Genomic DNA, 25,495 nt, shown 5'->3' with positions numbered 1-25,495 from the left:
CTTTACACTTGTTCATCGGTGGGGAGAAGCCCTGTTGTGAGTTTTGTAAATTAAAACTGATAAAGAGTAGACAGGAAAGCAGGAAAAGGAAGAGGATGAAACATACATTTTTCAAAATTTGTAATGTCTCTTTATACCTTGATAATTTCTTGAGCAACTTGTCTAGTTTTGTTGATATCCAGGGATGTTTTGGGGTCTCTTACAAATGAATGAAGTGTCCTCCCTTTGCAAAAACTAAAAAAAAACGCAACATTTGAATACATGAGCCAGATACAAGTCAAATTTTACGTCCTACCAAAACAGTTTGAGTAAGATAAGTGGAGAATGGCTATTTGCTCTTTAAAACCAGCTTGAAGGTTAGTTAGGTTGATATTTGAGGTTAAAATATATTTGCTACCGAGATATTCTTAGAACTATGGCTGAATGACTGATAAACCAGTATTTTCTGGTGGGGGCTGTGACCAATCAATAGACCTTTGATGGGTGCTTGAACTAAAAAAAAAAACTTCACGTCTAAAGCCACTGGTTTATGGAAAAGTGCCCCAGTGCTATTTCTGGTTCAACAAGCAGACTTCAAATTTGCTCTGAATCATCCCTCCATTCACATGAAAGGGAATCTGGACCCACACAGTGCACTAGGTGATCAGGCAAATATCGCTCTCAAACATGCCAGTGAAATTTTCAGAGTTATAATTGTCTGACCCACAAGTGCACTTTGCAGGTCCAGGCAATTATTCATGTGAAAAGAGGTGCAGTTCTGAGAGTTTTACAACAAACTTGTTGAGCTGGAACTTTTGTAGGCAGCAAAACACTGGGAATCTCCCATGTACCTTTACTTGGTATACGGAAAGTGGATTACATCCAAGGTTTAGCACATACAGGGTAAAGCAAGTTTATCTGCTGAAGAAAAGCTGCTGTCAGTCAGACTCATAGATCCTGCTTAACCGTGTAACTATTCTGGTGTAATTAAATAATTACATAGACCCTTAATTGGGAATTGATATTTTTCCAATATAGATTTTACAAAATTGATATTTTATCCAAAACAAATTGCTAAAATACAATCAGCCTAAATATATGGCTAACAACCAGAAAGGAAACAACACTGACCTGGTGATGATGGCCAAGTGAGGAGGATGCATGCATGCTCCCATAAACAGAACCACATTCTCATGTCGCGTCTGTCTGTAGTTCATCACCTCCTTTTTGAACAGCTTTAAGTGATCTTGATTATTTCCATCTATCTCCAATAAACGTATGGCTACCTCACCATGCCACTTGCCTCTATATACCTTTCCCCATCTTCCTTGGCCAATGAGCTCCCCAAGTTCTATCTGCTCAAAGGGAATGTCCCACTCTTGCAGGTACACACTGGTTTGGCTCGCCTTGCGGAAGATCATGCCCCTGAAAGTTCCACTTGTGTATCTGGAGTTAGGAAGCTCATCAAGCTCATCATCGTCATACTCTGGCTCAGATTTATTAGCATCCTGCTCTTCCACCTACAGGAAAAATAGAATAATTATGCCCATATTAAATTGCATTTGAACTGTTGAAATAGGTTTGAACCCCACGTCTAAGTAATAATAGTATTTTTAATTAACATACATATCTGTATGCAGGTTAAAATGCAAAGATACAGAACTGTACCTCGTCCATAATATTTAAATACGGCTTATAAATCAGCTTACACAACAGCTGCCACTGCATGGGGTGGGAAGGGTTCTTTCTCATTCTATCAATATCATCTATTGTAGCACCTGGCATCATATATATTTCACTCCCAGTGAATGTACCTAGGAGGGATAAAAACAACCTCTCTCTCTTGAGATGTGCTTCTTGCACTTGCAGGCTGGAAAGCTGGCAACACTGGAATGGTGGCAAGGGACTTGTGAAACGTAATCATTATAAGCTGTCTCTTGTGTACTGGCAACATGATGCCCTGTATTTTTTATGATTGCATGAGACTTACTAAAGTAACCTCCTACTATCTAGTATTGATATGATTTTATATACAGCTACATTGGCTCCAAACATCCCAAAACATCTTTAAGTTAACGTGTATAACAGGACAGATCGACTTCTGTACCTAGCACCTCTTTACATTCTGCCACCACATCATTGTGCAGGACTTTACATGTGCTCATTTACCTCAGCTTCTTGCTCTTCCATCACATCAGTTTCCATTTCAGCTTCAACACTGGGAATAAAAAAATACAGAATATGTTGAAACAACTGAAAGTTTTGTTGTTGCAAAGGGCAGAATGCCAAAGCACAATCTTTGTAGAAAGCTATGATGTATGTTCAACAGTTCAAACAAAGAGACACTGTCCATCAATGGACTCAAGGATCACACATTATATTTAATGTTGGTGCAGATGCTTCAAAACACTACAGGTTTTATATTCTAATCATTACTTCTGCATATAAATACTGCAGTTCAACTGTAGGTACTTGGGAAATGTACAATAATGATGGCTCTGAATCAGATTGCAGAATAAACCAGGGAATGGAGTATATTGCTTGAGATTAAATGTTAAAAACATCTCTACTATATCAACCTATGGCATCTACATTTTTGGCGGCCATCTAAATTGAACAGCAGTTATTGTATTACCTGGAGTTCTCTGAAGCCTCAGAAGCATGTGTTGCTTGGGCAGGGACAGATACTTCTATAATAAAAATATAATGAAAAAATATCAAATAAAATACATGTCTTGTATTATTTGAATCTGTTGAGAATATATTTCTCTAGAACTCAAATTAAAAGGGATCGTTATCAAGAAAACATGCTTTGCAAAATGAAAGCAAATGTCTCTGTAAGCAACTTTGCAATATACACTTTTACCATACACAATGATGTAAATAAAATTGACTGTATTCTCTTTACTAATGGTCCTGATTTAAGCCGATTAATAGAACTAAAAGACAACAGACTTCTGCTATTTTGACTCGAGTCAGAAACAGATAAAATAAACGAGTATACAGGTATGGGACATCTCCCATAGACGCCATCCTATCCAAATTTTTCAAATTTTGGTCGATCTGAGAGAGAACAGATCCTTTACCGGCAAAGGAAGTGAACTGCAGAACCTTGGATTTCACTTATCTTTCATTCTGGATAACAGGTCCCATATCGGTACAAAATACATCTTTCAGTTGCCCTTTTATTTACAAATACCTTTTAAATCTTTAAAATGTTTTAATAAATGTATATATTCAAAGCTTGTGTGGAGATGCCCTTTAAACAGAAGGGCCTGCAATACAGAACTGTGTAAAACTAGCCCCTGCCTATTAGTGGAAGTGTACAGTCAATGTCCCAGTTTGTGTAGTTAGCACCATCCAGTGGTTAGCCAAGTTTACAGCAACACAGAAATACAATACACAGCTCTGATATATAATGTTTGATCCCCCTTTATAGACAGTTGCATGCAATCTCATCCTGCAAATAAAAATAATTCTTAATTTCTAAAAGCAAACTAAGGCCTATAAAAAGCAATTTAGTTACCAAAAACAGTATTTAGAGTTACACACAAACAGAAAATGTTGTTTAATGAACCACTGTGGCCCCCATGTCTCTTTAGATTGGAGTAGGTATCCATGTCACAAATATGTTGAAACAAAACATTATATGATTCAGCAGATTCTATGAGAGTGGCAGTGGGCAGTATCTGATTTTAATAAACAAACTTCATTGGTTTGTTTATTATAATCAGTTACTGTAATGGGGCCTGTGGAGTGCAGTACTTTTTTGTTGCTTTGTACACACTTTATCTGCACCCAGGCATGCTGTGTTTTTGTTTGGTAAGTGCTCATCCATGTATATATGTATGTATGTATGTATATAGATAGATAGATAGATAGATAGATAGATAATTAGATAGATAGATATATATATATATATATATATATATATATATATATATATATATATATATATATATATAGAAACAGCAGCAAGGGTCTTTGCTGAAAAAATATATTGTATTTTGGCATGGTATAGGTTGGGCATACCATGCCATAATACAATATTTTTTTTCAGCAAAGACCCTTGGTGCTTTTTCCTTTGTTTCCAGATGCATATGCTTTATTTAACGTGCACAAGGGCAGCTACGAGGACAATAAATAGGACTTGTGTTGAAATGTATAACATATAATGCTTATCCCTTTCTTTATTCAAATTAAAAACATCCATGTTTTTTAATTGCAAGCAATAATGGAGTTTCTTTTGTTTTTCCTGATATATTGTTTTAATTCCCGATATACTGTAAGGTTTCAGTATAAATGCAGCTAGACTTTATTACAAGGAACAAAACATTAGCAAATAAATCGTAAAAATATTTCGGAATCTTTTAAAATAATCTGAGACACAAATAAAGAAGGCAATCTACAAAAGCTATACACGTGTTTATTAATTTATACACAGCTGAAATCATCTTTAAAAGGATCTTTTCCCCTACATTTAGTATAGCAAAAGAACCTGCAAATACCCGTGGATGAATCTGGCAATGACAGAAATTTAGAAGGTTAGCAAAAAAATGATAGTTAAGAGAATTATAGCAGAGAACTCACCAGGGAAGATAAACTGTTGTCTATGCTGAATGTAGTAGGCAGCTTTTAATAAAAGATGACAGAAAGCACCCAGACAGAATGAGAAAAACAACCAGTTAGAGAGCACCGGGACACCTGCTAGAGTCTGCCCCGAATGCGTTCAGTGAAAGTTCAGGCCACATGCTGTCTGAACACAGCTCAAATCAATAAAGGTGTTCTGTTAATTCTGCAGGAAAAAATTCCCCAATGAATAGAGACAATAGCTAATCAGATCCCTACCAGCTGCCACATAAAGGTGCCTGTCTCTGCACCATAGGCCTGAGAAAAACACCTGTGTCTTCTAGTGACAGGAAAATAAATATAAATAGAAGTAGGTCTAAATGATTAAAAAGTGAAGCCTGACCATACAAAACACATCACGTTTTTTGGGAAATTGTAAATGCCATAGGTCAGTAGGCTTTGGCTTGCAGCATTCTCTCTAAAGTATAGGCCAATAATATCCACTGATCCTCAAGTGTTTCTGAACTTTAACTCACAGATAGCTAGCACAGGGCACTGGTTGTTAATAACAATAGAAGGCAGGGAAAACTTATTTTTTCCTAGAACCTTTAAAAGTTAATATTTACAATGAAAAACATCTGTTTTCCTACAAGGAGATCAGGGGTTATTGGCAAGCACCTACTCCAGACAGGATTACATTAAAGGTAAATAAGGGACTGCAGTGTGTGAATTCTTCTTCAAAAGTGGGGGAGAAGTTGACTGTTGCCGCTTTACATGGCTGGTGTAATTACTGACCCTTCTGAACTGCCTCTCTTCTACAGAACATGTTAAATATGGTTCCTCTGCAGAATAGCAGAAATTATTTAGGGTATGTGGAGTTGGGAATTGCATCATTATGGATATCTAAATGCTACAGTAAAAATATAGTTGTTCCCAGCAGGTTACAGGGTGGAAGGTAAGTGATTGTAACCCCCTAGAGATAATGTTTTGTGTTGATGCAGTAGATAGTAACCAACATTTACATATTACTTGATGGGGAATAAAAGTTGCAGCCATATCCTATTACCTTACCCTTTCCCAAACCCATATTAAGGATTCAGGAAAGGTATTTGACCCTTTATGTACCACCTGATGTAGAATGTCACCAGTATTAAATTACCATCATGCCAGCACTTTAGATTCTACAGTTCTGGTATTATGCTTTACCATGTGTCTACTGGCAACTCTTGCTGCAGCATGCTCAAAAAACTCATGCCATTTCATACCACTGCAAATGGTCAGCTTTATAGGAGTTAGGCTACAGTCAGACCAGGCTGTTTCTCAGCAAGCATGTATTCTCAAGCCAAGCCTAACAGCCTGTCCACTCAACACCACCCTATGATGGTTCTGCATGCCAGACACTGCATTGGCCTGGGTGCAGAAACCCAGCGGTTTTGTTGCACAAAACCCAGGCTGAAGATGTGCCTGCAGGTGCAGAAACATCATCGAGTGGAGGCGAGTGGTCAGGCTGTTTCTCGTCTGTATTTATCTGCAACGTGAGAGACAGTCTGATCTGGTCTGGTATATTTCTAATCAATTTATACATTAAACAGGAACGTCAATCCTATTTCTTTCATATAATGAATAGAAAAAAAGAAAATATAATTCCGAATGACTCTACACCAGTAAAGCCTCCCATTCCCACTGAATATGTAACTACTACTGTCACTACCATGATTGTAATGACGGCACATGCTGTATCTGTATAATGCTACATTTTGAAAGTAGCGTCTTTTGCATGGGACACTATTTGTCACCTCACAAATGTCCTATTACTTCAAAGCTGCATTTAAAGGGATACTGTCATGGGAATTTTTTTTTTTCAAAATGAATCAGTTAATAGTGCTGCTCCAGCAGAATTCTGCACTGAAATCCATTTCTCAAATGAGCAAACAGATTTTTTTTATATTCAATTTTGAAATCTGACATGGGGCTAGACATTTTGTCAATTTCCAAACTGCCCCAAGTCATGTGACTTGTGCTCTGATAAACTTCAATCACTCTTTACTGCTGTACTGCAAGTTGGAGTGATATCACCCCCTCCCTTTTCGCCCCCCAGCAGCCAAACAAGAGAACAATGGGAAGGTAACCAGCTAACAGCTCCCTAACACAAGATAACAGCTGCCTGGTAGATCTAAGAACAACACTCAATAGTAAAAACCCATGTCCCACTGAGACTCCTTCAGTTACATTGAGAAGGAAAAACAGCAGCCTGCCAGAAAGCATTTCTCTCCTAAAGTGCAGGCACAAGTCACATGATCAGGGACAGCTGGGAAATTGACAAAATGTCTAGCCCCATGTCAGATTTCAAAATTTAATATAACAAAAAACTGATGCGTTTTGAAAAAAACATGTTTTCCGATGACAGGATCCCTTTAAAGAAATGTGTTATGAAAAATGTGTTATGAAGCTGTGGTTGGGTCTATTATGCGTAAAGAAGTGTCGGTGAACTAAGTAAGGTCCTGTTGATGCCTTTTTCTATTTAGAGAATAGACACCAGAAATATGTGGTTACATGTGGCTACAGTAGCTTTTCATTGCTGGAAGTGGATATATTGAGAATGCACTGCTTTGAATTAACCACTGCAGTGCTAAATAGTTTTATATCACCCTGGCTGTAAATAACCAGCTTGTCCAAATACTTAGCCTTGGTGGTTAGCCTTGGTGAGTCACTGATCGAGGGTAAGAAATGGACATCCTTGCTGTACCATATGAGAGTACTGTGTTAATCAAATTTGTACATCCCTGGCATTCACTGGTAACAGAAAAAGCTGTTACAGAAATGTATAGGGAAGCAATGTGTCCATGTGACATCTTGTTTGTAACAGGGGTCACTTTTTCTCTATCATTCTGTATTAGGCTACAATTGCATTTACGAATATTCAGTAAAAGATAGCTTCTTGATTGTTACCAGTTGCATCGATAAAAATCACTGGTGTCTCAGCCAAATAGTATTAGCCTAGCTGAATGAATCACATAAGTGTATAATGAAATTGAAATCTTCTGTACTTCTACCGATTTATGTGACTGTGCTGCCACAATCCACTAAATCGGAGTAGTACATGATTCGAGAACAAAACATTTTTGCAAAAAAAAAAAAAAAAAGGTAATATATCTACTGGTGGCACCTATTCAGATGGTATATTTAAACAATACATATAGAACAGTAAACTGTAGAAACAATCCTGTTTTAGTGCTGCTGTAATGTGGGATAAGCACCGGTTAAATGTTTCCCGTTACTCTGCTTCAGTGGAATCTGCCTGCTTACCACATGCTAACAAAAGATACCATTACTGGACTATAGAGGAATGTTTGCAATGCAATGACTTCATCCAAAAAGGGAGACAAATCCAAGGAACACAATTTATGCCTTTAATTCCCGTCACTGAGAAGTTTCAAAAAAGTTTGGTAAAAATTGTGCAGCCAAGCCCCATAAGAGCGGTTTGTGAGAGGGAGGCAGGGATGTGCAGAGACATCAGACAGCTGCTGGACTAACTGACTCCACAGTTCTATTTTCTCTTTGGCATGCTGCTTTGGGCCTTATTTACTTAACCCTTACAATTCTAGGGCTCTAGGTCTATTTCTCCACAGCAAGCATCAAAGCTTAGGGATTATTGGAAGGAACACCATGTTTGACTAAAGCTGTGTGGATTTAGACATTAAGCTTTACAATGCAATTATTAGGCATGCAGCATGCAAAGAAGAAGGGAAGTGCATTACACAAGAGCCAAACAGTTGAAGATAGGGTTGCCGTATTACAAGGCCCTAAAGAGAGTCCAGGCTTCAGTTTTCACTAGGACCTGCCAGTATTAAACCACATGTTCAGAGGAAATCCTAAAATCAGGGTAATGTTTAGAAAGCATTAAACCCAAGCACAATGATAAAAATATATACTTTAACTTCAATTTTATTCAATTCAGGCATTACAGCCCAAAACTGAAATGTACATATTCCACATTTCTATGTCATGGAAAAGGGAAGGATAAATCCACTGTCCACTGTCTTTATGTAAGGCACTGCTCATTTTGAGACAAATACAAAAAACAAAGTAGTTTTAATATTTACATAAACATCTAAAACTCAAGTACTACCTGGGAAATTAAATCGACTGTCCCTCAAGCCGATTGGGGAAGGGTTTGGAGGTGTTATAGCACTAGAAGGGTTTGAAGACAGAAAGGGCGCTGGAGAAGATGGTGTGGAAGAAGTGGTAGAAGATGGGTTGCTGCTTGAATCAAGGTGGTTTATTGCTGGTGGATGTTCCTAAAAAAGAAAAGGAAATAATTGGAAAAAAAGCATCCCAGACAACAGCTTTACCCAAACTTTGACCCACTACGAAGCCAATAAAAATGAAAGTGTTCCTATCAGGGAGCAACAAAAGGGGGGAAGTGACTAAAGGGCTAAATTACGAATGGGGGGAAAGGGGCAAAGTGCAGGATCAAAGCACTATGGGGGTTTTTTTTGCACACAATGTAATTTGCTACCCTGCTTTGTTGGGCCTGTTGCCATCAGAAACAAATCATTGCATTTCCAGAATGGGGCACAAAACATTCAACCTGACCGTATTCTATACTGTGAAAAAGCCAGCACATGGGCATCCTACACATCATTTACAAGGAGTTTACAAAGAGTAACTGTGAAAGTCAGGTGTATCTGCAGCCATGTACGTACAGTATCTATTTTTGAAAGTTGTAACAAAGTTCCCAGAAAGGAATGTAACTATGACTTAAATGTTTGAAGTGCTTCACAGAAAAGGCCCCCTTTGAGTGCTGCTTCAACACCACTGGACTCAATAGCAACATGGCAGTGTTTTTGGCACCTTCCATTATATATTCATTAATCTGTAAACACAGATTGTTAGAACAGTAATGACATTGCAGAACAAGTCCTACCTTCTTAGTTAATGCTTTGGGAAGGGTTCCAAATTGAGGCTCTACTGGTCTGTCTACCTGATTGTTTATGTCAGAAGGAACGGACTCTGTCCTCCTTATTTTGGCTACTGCAAGTAAAAACAAGACAATTTTTATACAATTTATAGACAGTTTAAAGGAGTAATCCCTAAAAAATTAACATGGCTAGAAATGTTTTATTTTATATATTAAACTAACTGCACCAGCCTAAAGGTTCAGCATCTATACAACAGTAGTGTAAAAAGTGGTCAATAGAAGCTCATCATCTTGGATATTGGTTGGGGTGTCACTGAAACTGCACATGCTCAGTATTCTTTGGATAGCTATTGAGAAGCTAAGATTAAGGGTTGTTGAAAATCATCAAGCAAAAATAATGAGGTTTGGCTGTTATAGAAGCTGATACTACAAAGATTCAATTCTGAGATACAGAATTACTGGTTTCTGAGCTGCCATATAATGCTAATCTAAATTAATTACTACCTTGTTTTATGAGCACTCACACAAAAATATATTGTCTGCTTGGATGCTGGTAACAGATAATTTAAGTGCACTGCAGCATACAAAGTATATTGTGTGTTGGTTCAGGCAAGTTCAGGCAGCACTGAGCATGTGCAGTGAATCAGCATAAAATAATATGTAGAGCTACGTTGCAGTAGGGGCATATTTGGTGGCACAGATCTTCACCATCAAAGTGCTCTTATGCCTTGGGTTGGTACAGAACCCCAAAATAGAACGTGCAGCATTTATACCCAACTTTTTTGTAAGGTTTTAGTTCCCCTTTAAGGCTCAATACACACAGGTTCCCCACAAGCATTTATAAACTGGCAAAGAAGGGTCTGAAAACACCCTGTGCTGGCAGTTCACATACAGTACAATGCTGGTGGTGAAAAAGTATTGTGTGCCTTCAGCCTAACTGCAAAATACAGATATAGAAGGATATTTGACAACTTACTTGGAAGGAATGATATTCTACACGAAGGAGCATCTTTTGTGCATTTATTGTGACATTTTAACCTTGAAAAATAAAACAGAAACAAGTGATTAAAAAGCAGTTTGAACAAGAACAAACAAGGAAAGTAAGGAAGGTAATATTATTGTTGGTGTGGTAATAATACCAGTCATGATAACTAAACACAAGACAAGAAATTTACAGTACTATGTAATTTCCCTGCATTTTTAATACTATTAGAGAAAAATAAACCTTACATATAATGGAAAAGTGTTAGCTGCTCAATGTATGGGTGAACAAGCAAGGTCATTTTTTTCTGGAATGGAACATTTTAAAAAATGAGACATTTATACACACTTTCTGTTAAATTATACAATTTTCTAACAAGTCACTTGTGGAAGTCAAGTTGCATATCTAGCCAATGAATGTAATGCCATAACAGATCTGTGAGTACGGTAAATCCCTTTATAAAGAGGAAAGAAGTATCTTGTGTTGCAATTTTATCTCAGGTAAAGCTACATCCCTGTCTGCCAATAGCAATAGCAGATTACTTACTGCTGCAAGTAACATAGTAAGTTAGGTTGAAAAAAGATACATGTCAATCAAATTCAACATTTTAAGTCTATATATAACCTGCCTAACTGTTGTCTTGTTTATAAGTAAAGGCCATCGCGTGTCACATGATGGAAAAAGCAAGTGATCAGATATCCCTCATTACACATGCCTTAGGCAAAGCTGTACAACATGCATCATGACACCACCTCTTCAGTGTTTATCAAAACTATATCTCCAGACAGTCCATAAAAATTAGAATTTCACATCAGTTTGATACACGGAGAACCTTCATCCGTCTTTCTCTTAACTTGACCTCTGACTCTCTCACTTCATCAGCTAGCCAAGGGTCCATAAACAACTTGCTGATATTAAATGATTTTGATTAAAGCCCCCTCTTTAATATCCATCATTGGGTCAGGACCCTCATAAGCAAATAATATCTCACCCTACTTGACCTTCATGTGGGGCTTCAAGGAGTATGAGATTGGCATACTTTCCAAATCTCACCCTAACAGACTTCAGGATGGGCCTCCAATCACTGATATTGATAAAGAATTACCTCTCTCCACTAAATGGAGACCTAATATCAAATACAGTAACCTGATAACATTGTAAACACAGTGGGAGCTCCTCTAGGCAACTAAACAAGACAAATGTGAAGAAAATATTAATGGCCATTGTAATGGTTGACTATTGGTCATTTGTTATATTTTTGCATGTGTTTAAATGTCTGTTTTTAAATGATTTTATAATAAAGTGAGCTTTTTGATATAAGTATACCTGTGTGAACCCTCAACATGGGATTCTTTCCATTTTAATATGGTTTTCTGCACATTTACCATCAATCACTGCCCCAGTCCCACTGTTCTTCGGATGCTTGGACTAGTTCTGCTGAACAACTGTCCTTGTCATTGTATTTCTAAGCTTCAAAAGAGAGTCCAAAATCTTAACAGCTTAGAAAAGTACAGATCAGAAAGGTATTTGCAGAGTTTTAAATACTGTAGTGTTTTTTTCTGGAGATTTAAGGTTTAGCCAAAATAACCTTTCCCCAGAAAATGGTAGGGTTTTACCTTAAAATTTCCTACAGAACTGTACTGCCATTGTTTTTGGAGCCCTTTCTGCAAAGGTTATACAACAACTTATGGAGTTTGGCCTGCTAGGGAGAATTCAGAGCAGTCGATGACAATGCCCAAAATGTTGCCAGACTGTACCCCATGGGTTGCAATCCACAGCCTCTCTGATCTCTTACTACTGCAGTTTTACACAGACGGAGGGCTATGGGATGTAAGCAGAGCTTGAAACACTTTCATAGAAGCTAGGTAAAAAACAAAGCAAGATAAAATGGTTACTAGTTCACCATTAATATTTTATAGAAAAATTCAATAGAAAATAAGGAAGTATTGTGGCCTCTAAATTGATCTGAAGCCCCTAAAGAACAACTGGCCTCTATAAAGCAGAGCCCATTGTAAGACAGACGAGCTTTACTCACCACTTAACACTGAAATTTTTTATTTTGTATCTTTTAAAAACTAAAAGATAGATGGATCCCACAGTACAGACAATCAAGATTAGAAAAAAAAATCTTTTTTTCATTGGACCAAAACATCTCTGCAATGAAAGGTCATTTATTAAATTTAAATTCAATTTAGATAGGTCATTAGATTAAATTATATAAGGATATTCACCATATCCAGTTTGTACTCACTTGCAATGTTTGCATTTAACCCCAAACATCATACTCTTCTGACAGACATGGCAGATCTGAGAAAGCCAGGATTTTGTAGAGAATCTGAAAAAGGTTAGCATATAAGAACATAGTCAGACAATCTTTTAATAATGTTGGCTGTTTATTTGCAGCTGTATGTCTACACAGTATAGTGGATTTGTGTGTGTGTGTGTGTGTGTGTGTGTGTGTAGGGGGGGGGGATCACCATGTCCCTCCCTCAAGGACAATTCTGCTCTGATCTCTGTATGAGCTTTTGGCAATCACAAAGGGCCCACCATTAACAGTAAGCTCCTCAGATAGCCTGTATTTACCACATAGTGACTTTGCATTCCTACATAATAACGCTTGGAAAGAGGAAGATTACATTGCAGCCACGCTGCATTTTTATAGTACGATACTGGAAGTAGCAGGCATAACCTGTCTATGTTCTGCTAGAGGAATGCAGTGTAAAAATAGATATTACCCAAAAATAAATATTGAGTAGATTTAAATCACTTGTCACTACAGACACTAAGTTGTCTGATATTTATTAAATGTTCACATTCATTTCTGAAATGCATTGCTGAAACAAATTAAATCAGAATGTTGCATCCTACCTGTGTGTAACTGAGAGTCCAATATCTCGCCGTACCATCTGTGGGGACCCTTGAGGGATATCTAGGGTAATGGGAAAACAAAAAAATTATTTACCTGTTGGGACAGCACAAATTACCAGGCACATTTAATTATGTTCAAAAATGAATATGCAGATCAGCGCCTACGGCAACAGAGAAAGAAACAGAAAAAAATAGTGCAATGTGTTTCAATATCACACCAACACCCAGTGTCCAGGTTTTTTTTGAGGTGTATTTCCCCTTTAAATTTCCACTCTTCTTGGTGACATGCAAAGTTTTTCCCATTTTTCCACCACCGTTTGGCTGGATTGCCTACTTACAAACTGTAGGTATAATATATGGCTCGTAATGTTTAGCAGGTCTCTCCCTCCCTGCTAAACACTACGAGCCATATATTATACCTACAGTAATAAGTGTGGAAATTTAAAGGGGAAATACACCTCAAAAAAACCCGGGACACTTGGTGTGATATTGAAACATATTGCGCTATTTTTTTCTGTTTCTTTCTCTGTAGCCGATACATTTTTGGATAGTTTTTTGTGCAGCTGAGGGACTGTGGGAAGATCGGCAAGAGAAAGTGATTTTAAAGGACTTTTTTCATTTTTCTTAAATATTCTCTGATAACATATAATTATGTCCCCAATAGAAAGGATTAAACAGCACAAAGAATTGATTTAGATCAGTGCTGTCCAACTTCTGTGGTAGCAAGGGCCGGAATTAGGGATGGGCGAATTTGACCCGTCTGTTTTGCCAAAAATTCACCGCGGGCGAAATGTCGCAGACATCCATTTAAGTCTATGGGCGTCAAAATTTTTTTGACGCGTGTCTTTTTTTGACGCATACAAGTCTATGGGCAAAACAAGTCGAAAAAATTTGCCCATACCTAGCCGATAATGGAAGCCAGTGTTGACCACTTCCTGTTTTTAAACCACACCCACTTTAAGCCACACCCCTGATACCACAATACCATGTCCATATTAATTGTGGTAGCACACCAAAAAAGCAAATGGTTGGTGCTCGCTGCAGGTATATAACTTATCACTCATGTGCGAAAAAAGTTAAGTCATATTAAGACATACCCTTAAATCCATATGTCTTCTCCTCCCCTGCAGATAACACAGCACCCCCAGAACATGATTAAACACTGTAGGGGGCCCTAACTATAATTTGCAAATGCTAACAACCCCCCAGAATAAATACCAGGCTTACTGTATGTTCCACAGGCAGAGCAAAGCAAACTAAAGTAAGGTATACACAGGGAGCTTAGGGCAGGCAGAGTATCACACACAGGGAAAATATAGTGAAAAATCCAGAAGCACAACAATAGATTGCTTAGTGAAATCAGTGGGTTTTTTTGCGGATACACATGGGCTTAATAAAACATTGATTTCACTAAGCAATCTATTGGTGTGCTTCTGGATTTTTCACTACAAGTATCTATAAGGGTCTTCTGGCAAAGCACCCAGCACCTCCAACCAGTGATCACCGGTCACGTAGAGCCCTCTACTATTGTACAGTACACACAGGGTACATAGTGCAGACAGAGTATGGCACACACAGTGAGCTTAGGGAAGGCAGTGTATGGCACACAGGGAGCTTAGGGCAGTCAAAGTATTGCACACACAGGGAACATATGGTGAAAAATCCAGAAGCACACCAATAGATTGCTTAGTGAAATCAGCATAGGGCAGCCAGAGTATGGCACACACAGGGAAGGGAGAGCAGAATAGAGCAAGAGATGGGGAAGCCCATCAGGACCACTCTAATATGTACTACATACAGTGACACAGTGCTGGTGCCCCATTAGCATTTTGTATAAGGTGTGAACAGGTGAACAACGTGGACAGTTTCAGTCTGGGTATCAGGTGTGAACAGTACAGAGGATTACATTCTGAATTTGAGGTATAAACAATGCAGGGGCCAGTTAATCTCTGTAGTGATACCTTTAAAATGTTTACACATGATAAGAAGACACAGCAGGCAGACTTTAATGTGGGGGGCCACACAAGGGGGCCCGTGGGCCACCCGTTGGACAGCCCTGATTTAGATCATTTCAGTGCTGTGATGAGTATAAACAATTGCTGTAGAGCAACTAATTAAAAAAAAAACAGCCAACATTTCCACATTTATGTCATCTCCCGTGTAAAATCCACTTTATCTGTGCAACAAACTGCAGTGATTGAATACTGTTTTAGGCCTACAGAATGTCACATGAGCTGAACTGTACTGCTTGAAGTTTTACTCCAGGCCTGATGGTAATTAACAGCATTTGGACCTATACAGAACAATATACCTGCTTTTAAAAAGAATTAAAATAAAAGTTGGCAAGGAATTCCATGACCATATAAAGCAATATATTGCTTCTGTGTATAACAGACATTAAGCTAAAGCACTGTGTATCTTCTCGGTGCTATATAAATAAATGATGATGTGCTAAATATATAACTAAGATCACTTAAACATACATTATATTTCATAATGAGCATTAAATGTTGTATTTGTGTCATAACTTCAGGTTTATGGCTTATGGGCTGTTGTGATTGCAGCTATTTGCAGTGAGCTGCCAAAGCATATCATCCAGCAATCTCACACTAGTATTGGAATACAAGGTCTTATATATATATACAAAAATCGTAGGATGCCTCCTGCACTCACTTATCTGGGTTGTTGCCCTGGTGCTAACAGAATATATGTATAAAAGTAGAATGAAAGCTGTTACAGATTTGTGAAATAATAAATAATTACTTTTTTTGCAAGACCCTGTTGTGCAACAGCTTTCATTCTATATATATATATATATATATATATATATATATATATATATATATATATATATATATATATATATATATATATATATATATATATATATATATATATATATATATATATATATTAATACAGTACTATGCATGTCTTTGCACAACACTAGGGAAAGTTTTAACACGTTACGTCAACTTTGCAAAATGTAGCCATCTTTTCTCTTCAATACCAACTTGTCTTTCACAAAAGCCCAACTCAGCAGCTTACCAAATCTGAAAAACAAAGAAAAAAAATTAATTATCCCAGTATTCAGTTTTTTTATGGTAGGAGACGAACTGCAATTTATGAGTTAAGAAAATGACAAACAATTAAAAAGCCCTGGATGCTACAGTTTTGATAGAGGTCCCGGTTAGATTTAACTAACACAGAAAAATTATAATCCCCAGAAGGAGGAGTATGACCAGCACACAAAAGAAATGTTGTCTGATGTTACTGGGGGCCAAGAGCAGGCAGTTGGAACAAGCTGCTGTATTTATTCAACCTTTACAAAGGGATACAGTACCACAAAACTCTGTTGGTGTAGCTGTTCCCCAGTACTAAGCACAACTCATCATAAAAATAACACAAATCTCTAACATTATGTATATCTACAGGAGAGTCATGCAAGACCCACATCTCTTTTGTGTTGTTTTTTGAAAAGCATTTGCTATGTGTCTACAGAGAAAAAAGGTTATCAACATTTTTGCAAATGAATATATTTAGGAATAATCAGGCAGCAGATAAAAGGTATCACTGCTTTATTAATATGTTTCTTTTCTGCGGTATTATCAGTTGCATTGCTGGACAACATAAAATATGCATACATTAAAAGGGTTAAACCAGTGACATGTCACACAGTGTATGCACAGGAAGCAAGTGTGAGTTTCCTGAACTGAACCAGTTAAAAATGTTTTTTTGTTGTTGTTACTAATCTTGCACCCATTAAAACAGCAATTTTCATCACAAAACTGAGAAAATAAATTATAGATAATATTTTATAATATGGCATATAACCAAATACCAATCAGTGGTCCGGTCAGGGCGAGATTAGAAATTTGAGTTTGTTTGCTTCAATGAACAACAGTCAAGTAATTGTTACAATATAATAATCTCTCTCTTCTGGCATCGTTATTAGCTATGGGGGATGGCTAAATGTTGGACTAAACTACCTGCAAGGAGTTTGTAAGTTCCCACCAGGAAAGCATAATAATGCATCATTATTATTAGTATCATGGGACTGATTATGTTGATTGTTTGGGATCTGAGGTTTTCTGGATAAGGGGTCTTTCTATAATATGGACCACCATACTTTATACTATATAAATGTTTTTAAGTAGGCTTATACAAAATGTTTAGTGCTAAATCTGGTTCCGTTCACATATACTTAACAGAGGTGAACACCGCTAATTTAAGAACCAAAAAACTTTATACTAAGCCTATGCTATATGGTGCATACTTCATCTCTAGCGGACATTTTCAAAAATTTCCACTAAAACAGCTCACCTGAAAAAGGTGGTGACCTGGGTGTGTAAACCCCGGGTCCTGCTCCTGGGTTCACTGAAACATTATCAATGGTAATATGCACTAGGAACTCACCAGATCAGATGGGTGGCCCGGGTGCATCGCCCCAAGCCCGTAGAAAAGATTTGACGAGCACTCCACTCGCCCATTGAATTAAAAAAATTAAACGGGTGAATGGAGCACTCGTCAAATTTTTTCTACTGACTTAAACAACATGCTACCATCATGGATGTAGATACAAGGCACTGTTTATTATCAGAAAGAAAAATGAATTGTTTTCTTAAAGGGATTGTTCACCTGAAACTTTTAGTAGGAATTAAGAGAGTGCTATTCTGAGACAATTTGAGATTGGTCTTCATTTTTTATTACTTGTGTTTTTTTTAAATTATTTAGTTTTTGTTTGTTCAGCAGCCCTCCAGTTTGGAAATTCAGCAGCTATCTGGTTGCTAGGTTCATAATTAGCAGCCAGGTAGTGGTTTGAATGAGAGCCTGTGATATGAATAGGAGAGGGCCAAGTATAAAGATAAGTAATTTAAAGTCATATTAACACTAAAACTGTAGCCTCAAAGAGATGGTACAATGGTTCAGTGGCCCATATTCAAAAGCTGGAAATAGTCAGAAAGGGAAAGCAAGTTATTCAAAAACTATACCAACAAAATGAAGACCGGTTGAAAAGTTTCTGAGAATTGAACGATTGAGAACATACTAAAAGTTAATCAAAGGTAAAATACCTGTTTAACTAGGACTCTGTGAAATAGCCTTCCTATATTTCAGCTTTCTGGGTAATGATTTCCAGAAAACAGACCATGCACCTGTAATATTAATGGGCATTTCTCCATTCAAAATAGTAATTATCAAAAGATTAAAGGAGAAGGAAAGTGCCAAGTGACGATTTAGGATAAAAGGTGATGCAACAGAACATCTAGAAGGACAACATTAGAAAGGAAAATTAAAGGGATTGTTCAGTGTAAAAATAAAAAGAGACTTGAGGGTGGACCACATGGGTCATATATGTTGCTTTTGAATCTAAACTGAATGCTGACGATCGATTGCAAACTCACTAAACAGAAATGTACCATGTGGCCCCCCGCTGACTAGCTCAGAGTTATAGAGCTGAAAAGCAGGAAGTAGTGTTCTGGCTATTATGTTACACATCCAGCCACTCCAGCCTTTATACATTACATTTTTGGCTAACTAATTATATCAGAAACATGTTTTAGTTTGCACAGCCTATCTATTTATCTAGTTTTTGTTTTCACAGTGAACTGTTCCTTTAAAGTAAAAAAAATATTTCCAGAGCAAAAAATTGTCCCTTTGCGTGAACAATTTTTCCTTTAATATTATTTTGCTTTCGCAAACTCAGAAACTTTCTCCAGTAAAAGAAAGATTGTGAACTTCATAGTTTGCACCAGTGCACACTGCATGTAAAATAAAAAAAAATATATATCTATATATATCAGTAGTCTGGAAGCCGGCACTGCTCGTCAGTGGGTTAAAGTTGCCTGGGTGCAAAAAAGCCCAAGAAATGTATAGAAAGATGATAAAGCTCGCACTCACAGGGCTTACAAAGTCAAAAAGTGTTTATTTCAAACAAAAAACGACTAACGTTTCGGCTTGCACTCAAGCCTTTCTCAAAGTGAGAAAGGCTTGAGTGCAAGCCGAAACGTTAGTCGTTTTTGTTTGAAATAAACACTTTTTGACTTTGTAAGCCCTGTGAGTGCGAGCTTTATCATCTTTCTATATCTATATATATCTATATATATATCTATATCTATAGCCCAGCCGAACCGGAATCCTAATTTGCATATGCAAATTAGGGGCAGGGAGGTAAATTGCATGCCTTTTTGCCACAAAAGAAGGAAGTAAAAAATGTTTACCCATTCCCACCCCTAATTAGCATATGCAAATTAGGGTTTGGATTCGGTTCGGTATTCGGCCGAATCCAAAATAGCGGATTCGGTGCATCCCTAATATATATATATATATATATATATATATATATATATATATATATATATATATATATATATATATATATATATATATATATATATATATATACACACACACACACGCAGCACATACATCTGTATCTAATCATGTATACACAGAAACTCTATTCAGTAATTATTGCTTTTGAATTCTACAGAAGTGTGATCAAGGTTTAACAATGAACTTTGAATGAAGCTAGTGACTAATCACCGAAACTCCTGGAAATCCCCGTGTGTCAACTCTCGTAAAACTAAACCACAAGGCTGCCAGTTCCAGTTCTTGACAACTAAACAGGCTGGTGACAGTCACTCAAGCTTTATTTCTTGTACTTTTCTAGTTACTGTGGCACTTTAGGAAAGAGCACAGTTTATGTATTTCTATTACACACAAAATACAAAACTAAGGTGAACAAAAAAAAAAACAAAAGATTTATCAGACATAGATTTTAGACAGTTATCTCCTTTCTATATGGTTGCAGCAGGGGAATGCTTTATTCAGTGCTACTCTGTTTATAACTACATATGACTCTCAACAATCTCAATCTGCACAACAGCTGCATGGCCACAGTTTGGGTATCCCTACTTTCAACAGACCAAACTTCATAGCTGATGATTTAAAATGATTTTAATCATTATGATTTAAATATACAGTGATTTCACAATGAAAAGTTCAACCCTGTTGAATGCATTCTATATGGAAATAATTCTAACCGATCCTGTACCAATTTCCTGCACTGTGTGGCACTGATCCTGGATAAGCCATATCCTTTTTGGAATGCATTCTGACAGAAATACTGGAGTCTTAATTGGTACAACATTTCACTTCTTAGGGCCCATACACAGAGTACGTGTGTGTTTACCATGGGCAGGTAAAAGGTACAATGCAAAGCTCACAGAAGTGTTGCACTTAAAGGGGTTGTTCACTTTTATATGAACTTTTAATATGATGTAGACTGAGCAATGCTTACAAACCAGTAGCTTACTAGCAACATGTTACTCACCAACCCCTTGGATGTTGCTCCCAGTTACCTCAAAGCAGGTGCTTATTTTGGAATTCTTGGCTTTAAGGCAAGCTTTAGTTGCAAAAAACTAGGTGTACTGCCAAACACCTGTAGGTTGCTGGTCCACATAGGAGCTACCAAAAGCCAATCACAGCCCAAGTTTGGCAGCCCCATGAACTTTTTGCATGCTTGTGTTGCTCTCCAACTTCCTTTATATTTGAATGCTGCTCACAGCTACAAAAGGTTGAGGACCCCTGATGTAGAGTATGACCTTTTGTGACAATTACAATTGGTTTTAATTTTTTTTTTTTTATTATTATTATTTAGCAGATTTCTAGTTTGCAATTTCAGCAATCTGGTTGCTAGGGTCCAAATTACACTAGAAACCATGCATTGAGTTGAATAAAGGACTAGAATATAGTAAGAAGAGGGAAATAATTAAAAAAAATACAAAAAACTAAAAGTTTAAAAGTTGTTGAGAATTAGCCATTCGATATACTAAAAGTTAACTTAAAGGGGAACTACACCTTTAAATTTCAAAGGCAGCAGTTAAGTCCTGTTTGCACTGCACTCTGTGCATGCCAAACTGTTTGCACTGCACTCTGTGCATGCCATCTGTAGGTATAAAGTGCAAAATTGAACTTTGCCCCTGATTGTTTGCATTCGCTCTTTGAAATATGACTATAAATTATTTTCAATCTCAATGCCCAATTCAACACTTTTGTAATTTAATGTAAAGAGCATCACTTCCAGACCAGAAGCCATAAACACAAGTGCTATCGTGTAAGACTGAATGAAGATAAAGCCTCCAAATAAAAGTCTACTTTTCAATAAACAGTCAAATGGATAAAGGTGTCCATACACAAGCAAACATTGGCTGCAAATGAAGCTAGTCCTGGTTGGCAGCATGCTTGGGCACAGTAATTTGTCTCTCCAAAGGATACCTTGCTGTTGCTTGGCTACCAAAGGAAGTGATCTTGCCCATAAAATGGGGCCATGCAGATTTAATTGTCTGCCTTTTATAAGGCACCTGTATGACTGATAAACCTCTTCTCTCGCCAACAACAACTGACACTACATTCAAATCCATAGCATATCCCTCTCCAAGAGAAGGCCATGGGTGAATAATGGAAACTAACAGGTAAAACCATCCCAAAGTTATTGAATTTTTATTTCAGTCCTTTCCAGTCCAAGAGATTATCACACTGTAACAGTACCAAAATCAAATAGAAGATATTATTTGATGACAAACAATGCATTTGATATTTAAGCAATCCTCTTTATTAAACCACTACAAAATTCAAACGAAATATATTGGAAAACAAACTTACTTAAGAGAAGGAACTTCATCTATTCTGTTACCAAGCTGAGATTCATGAGACTTGCTTCTTTTGAGCGTTGAAAAGTTGGGAAGTAATTGCTGAAATACCTTGCGGCCTGGAGGGGGTGGTGTCCGAGGGGGCTTTATTTTTATGGCCCTCTTTAACTGTGGGGTTGTAGGAGGGGTGATTGTAATTCCATGGGGAGTCCTAAGTGTTAACCTACTGAGAGGTGTTGAGGAGGAGAAGGGGTCCTGCAGGTTCTCTGCATAAATATAAGGTCCTTGGCTTGAGGATTCTGAGTAAGGGATTGCAGAAACTGAAATGGAGCGAGGCTGGTGGCTGTTGGTCTTCGGAAGCTGAGAGTTAAGAGTCCATACAGGAGAGGAAATATCAGGTGGAATTTGTGAAGAGCTTTCTTTGCGTATCTCTGGAGGATTCCATAATGTATCTTTCATGTCCCCCCCTGAAAAAAAAAATTAATCAGTTTGATAACAGTTTACCTGTGTAAAATAAAGAACATTTCGTATATCCAGAAGAAAATAATATAATCATTTGATGCTAGTCAGTTGCAAATATCAGAGTTGCAAGATGTGATCCTCAGCTGATGTGATCTTCTGGTCTGCTTGAGGGATATCTGAATGAGCTACAATCTGATGTCATTAGGAAAGGTATCGTTTTAGAATCTTATGAAACCCAATGGTCTGTAGGCTCAATCACAGCAAATAAACTCTGCCTTACAAATAAGTAAAGTATTTTTGTTATTCCATAATGTTTTATAGGTATTCAGCATTCAATCAGCCTTACCTATGAAGAGATGATGGTAATTCTGTAAAATCAGAATTGCTAAAAGTTGTATTGAACCCATTTTCAATGTTTTTTAAGTTATTTGTATATGTATTGTTATTAAAAGCAGTGTTTGTCCCTTACTATTCTCTGCCCTGATCTGTCTTGCTGGAGGAGATTTGACTTTTGCAACATTGTTTAAAAACGAACAACCAGGAGTTAAGCAATTGCTGCCTTCAATGGCAATTCAATTTACAAATAACTTTTAAAGCACTAACAGTTTTTAGTAAATGCATATTGTTGCTTATAATTGTGTTTTCTTTAATTAGGCAAACAATCATTTTTTGGGTTGACATGTCCTTTAAATTAACTTTTAGTATGATGTAGATAGTGTTATTCTCAGACAAGTTGCAATTGGTTTTAATTTTTTATTTTGCGTTATATATATCCTTTTTATTTAGCAGCTCCCGGTTTCATAAATCTGGTTGCTAGGGTAATTATGACTATGCACTGATTTGCACTGTAGAGACAGGAATATGAATAGAGGAGGGCCTGAATAGAAACATGAGTAATAAACGGTAGCACTAACAATACATTTGTATCCTTACAGAGCATATAAAAAGAACATTTACTTGAAACAATTGACTACAGTGAATGACACTGCTGGTTCTCAGATCTTTCTACAATAACTGATATATTATTACAGTAAGGTGACAAGTATGTTGGTGAAGAATTAATAAAGAGGGGACTCTATTATTCCTGGGACCGAAATGTCTCTATAAAAACATCCTATTACCCTAGTCACTGTCATTTGGGTAGTGCCCGCTGTCCTGTAAGGGATTGACTTTAGGGATTGAGGCTAGAAATTTAGGTTGCTATAGCCTTGAACATATCAAAACAATAATGGCAGGATATTAACCCATGTTGGCTAACATGGAGAAGTGCTCACAGAAAAATGTAAACTAGGACAGAATAAAAAGTCTTGCTAGGTCTGTGTCAGCTTAAATTCAGAACAACACACACTTGCTTTAAAGGAGAACTAAAACCTAAAAATTAATATGGCTAAAAATGCCATATCCATGTCGTGAATTTATTGCACCAGCCTAAAATTTCAGTTTTGCAATAGTTGCAATGATCTAGGACTTCACAGGGGGTCAGGGGGACACTGTGACATATGCTCAGTTGGCTCTGGGCAGCTGTTGAGAAGCAAAGCTTAAGAGTTGTTGCAGATTCTATAAAATGAGGTTGGCCTTTAATATAAACCGATGATACATGGCTGATTATTAAATTCTGATGCTAGTTGCACTGGTTTCTGAGCTGCCGTGTAGTCATTATCTGTATTAATCTTATATTGTGACATTTCTATTCTATGTGTACTGTATATTTTGAGTTGGTCCTTAAGCTCAGTAACTGACAGCAGCACAGAGCATGTGCATTGAATCAGCAGAAAAGAAGATGGGAAGCTACTGGGGCATTTTCAGAGGCACAGATCTGCACTGCTAAAGGGCCATAATTGCCTTGGGCTGGAAACATTTCTGCCCTACTTCTTTAGTTAATCTGTAGCTCTTCTATAATTACTCTGAAATGCTCAAAAATTCAACTGATGGGCTTGCATACTAATCATTTGTACAATTGTCTGCCACAATATTTTCTAAATGAGGGGCATTCATTAAATCTATTTTGTTTGTGTCCTTTTTAATTATTGTTGTAATGATGTAGACTGAGAAATAAATTCTTACCTGAACGTACTAATTTCTTTAAGCAGGTTAGAGCTCCATTAAGTCTGGAGCATTCTTCTGTGCTGGCTCCACATTTCTTCATGGTTTCTTTCACTTTTAATTCATTCATTTCCAATAAGGCATCTAGTGTTACTTCTTCTGATATTTTCTAGAAACAGATGCAAAAGAATATTTATGGGCACAAGACACTTCAACTCTGAGCAATAGAGTAAATATTTACAAAGATGGTTTGTAGCATACACAAGTGTTTTTTTTTTTGTAGCCTTTTGCCCAGTTGCCATATTTAAGTAAGGAGTATTTGAGGCAGGGGTAGTCAAACTTTAGCCTTACATTAAGGCATTATTAGTTAAACATAAAGTTTAGTTTACCCTAGGGTCCATAAAGATGGCTTCTGAATACAACCCTAAATAATTCAGGGTGAAGAAGGTGGCTATACATTGACTATGAAGATTTTCATTCATCCAGGTCATGGTATATCTAGTATAGGTCAATCTAAAAACAACTGGACTTGCTGAGTAATCAATGAAGACGTTTCACTACTCATCCGAGCAGCTTCTTCAGTTCAACTGACTGATGTGGGAAGTTCTCGTCATATAAACTCTTCCACTAATCCAATCACAATGGCATTGTAACTCTTCAAAGAGGTGATATCTAAAGAAATTCACAGAGGTGTAGATTCTGTGTAGTTACTGTGATAGGATTATCCAATGTGTCATGCAACTCCTAGAAACAGGTGATACTTGTGAGAGTTGCATGAATGGATGTGTGAAGTGTTCTGAAACCTCCAGGGTACAGATTTTAGAACAGCATTGTATGTAGCAGACAGGTGGTGTCGAAGGCCCCCACCTCTGTTCAGGGATGGTTTCTCTACCTTGACATGAATCGCCTCTTTCATGCCTCGTTCAAACCAGCGGTCTTCTTTATCCAATATTTGGACCTTGCTATCTTCAAAGGAGTGTCCCTTGTCTTTTAGGTGTAGAAAGACAGCTGAGTTTTGCC

General features: G+C 37.2%; 1 protein-coding gene across 5 annotated transcripts in view; it reads right to left on the bottom strand.

Moving 5' to 3' along the window:
- ksr1.S (kinase suppressor of ras 1 S homeolog) overlaps window positions 1–25,495 on the bottom strand; it is a 109,433-nt gene that overhangs the window by 9,240 nt on the left and 74,698 nt on the right. For 4 of the 5 annotated variants that reach the window (XM_041584136.1, XM_041584139.1, XM_041584138.1 and 1 more), the window contains exons 3-15: window positions 24,497–24,644; window positions 21,984–22,437; window positions 16,368–16,372; window positions 13,320–13,380; window positions 12,703–12,786; window positions 10,446–10,507; window positions 9,476–9,582; window positions 8,678–8,846; window positions 4,570–4,611; window positions 2,615–2,669; window positions 2,149–2,197; window positions 1,111–1,499; window positions 138–234 (exon numbers count right to left, since the gene is read on the bottom strand). In XM_041584136.1, the coding sequence (XP_041440070.1) occupies window positions 138–234; window positions 1,111–1,499; window positions 2,149–2,197; window positions 2,615–2,669; window positions 4,570–4,611; window positions 8,678–8,846; window positions 9,476–9,582; window positions 10,446–10,507; window positions 12,703–12,786; window positions 13,320–13,380; window positions 16,368–16,372; window positions 21,984–22,437; window positions 24,497–24,644 (1,722 nt within the window). The remainder of the gene's footprint in view (window positions 1–137; window positions 235–1,110; window positions 1,500–2,148; window positions 2,198–2,614; window positions 2,670–4,569; window positions 4,612–8,677; window positions 8,847–9,475; window positions 9,583–10,445; window positions 10,508–12,702; window positions 12,787–13,319; window positions 13,381–16,367; window positions 16,373–21,983; window positions 22,438–24,496; window positions 24,645–25,495) is intronic. The other variant, XM_041584140.1, reaches the window with a different exon arrangement.

The sequence above is a fragment of the Xenopus laevis genome, chromosome 2S (genome assembly GCF_017654675.1).
Source record: "Xenopus laevis strain J_2021 chromosome 2S, Xenopus_laevis_v10.1, whole genome shotgun sequence".
NCBI lineage: Eukaryota > Metazoa > Chordata > Amphibia > Anura > Pipidae > Xenopus > Xenopus laevis.
This window is presented reverse-complemented; position numbering and strand designations above follow the sequence as displayed.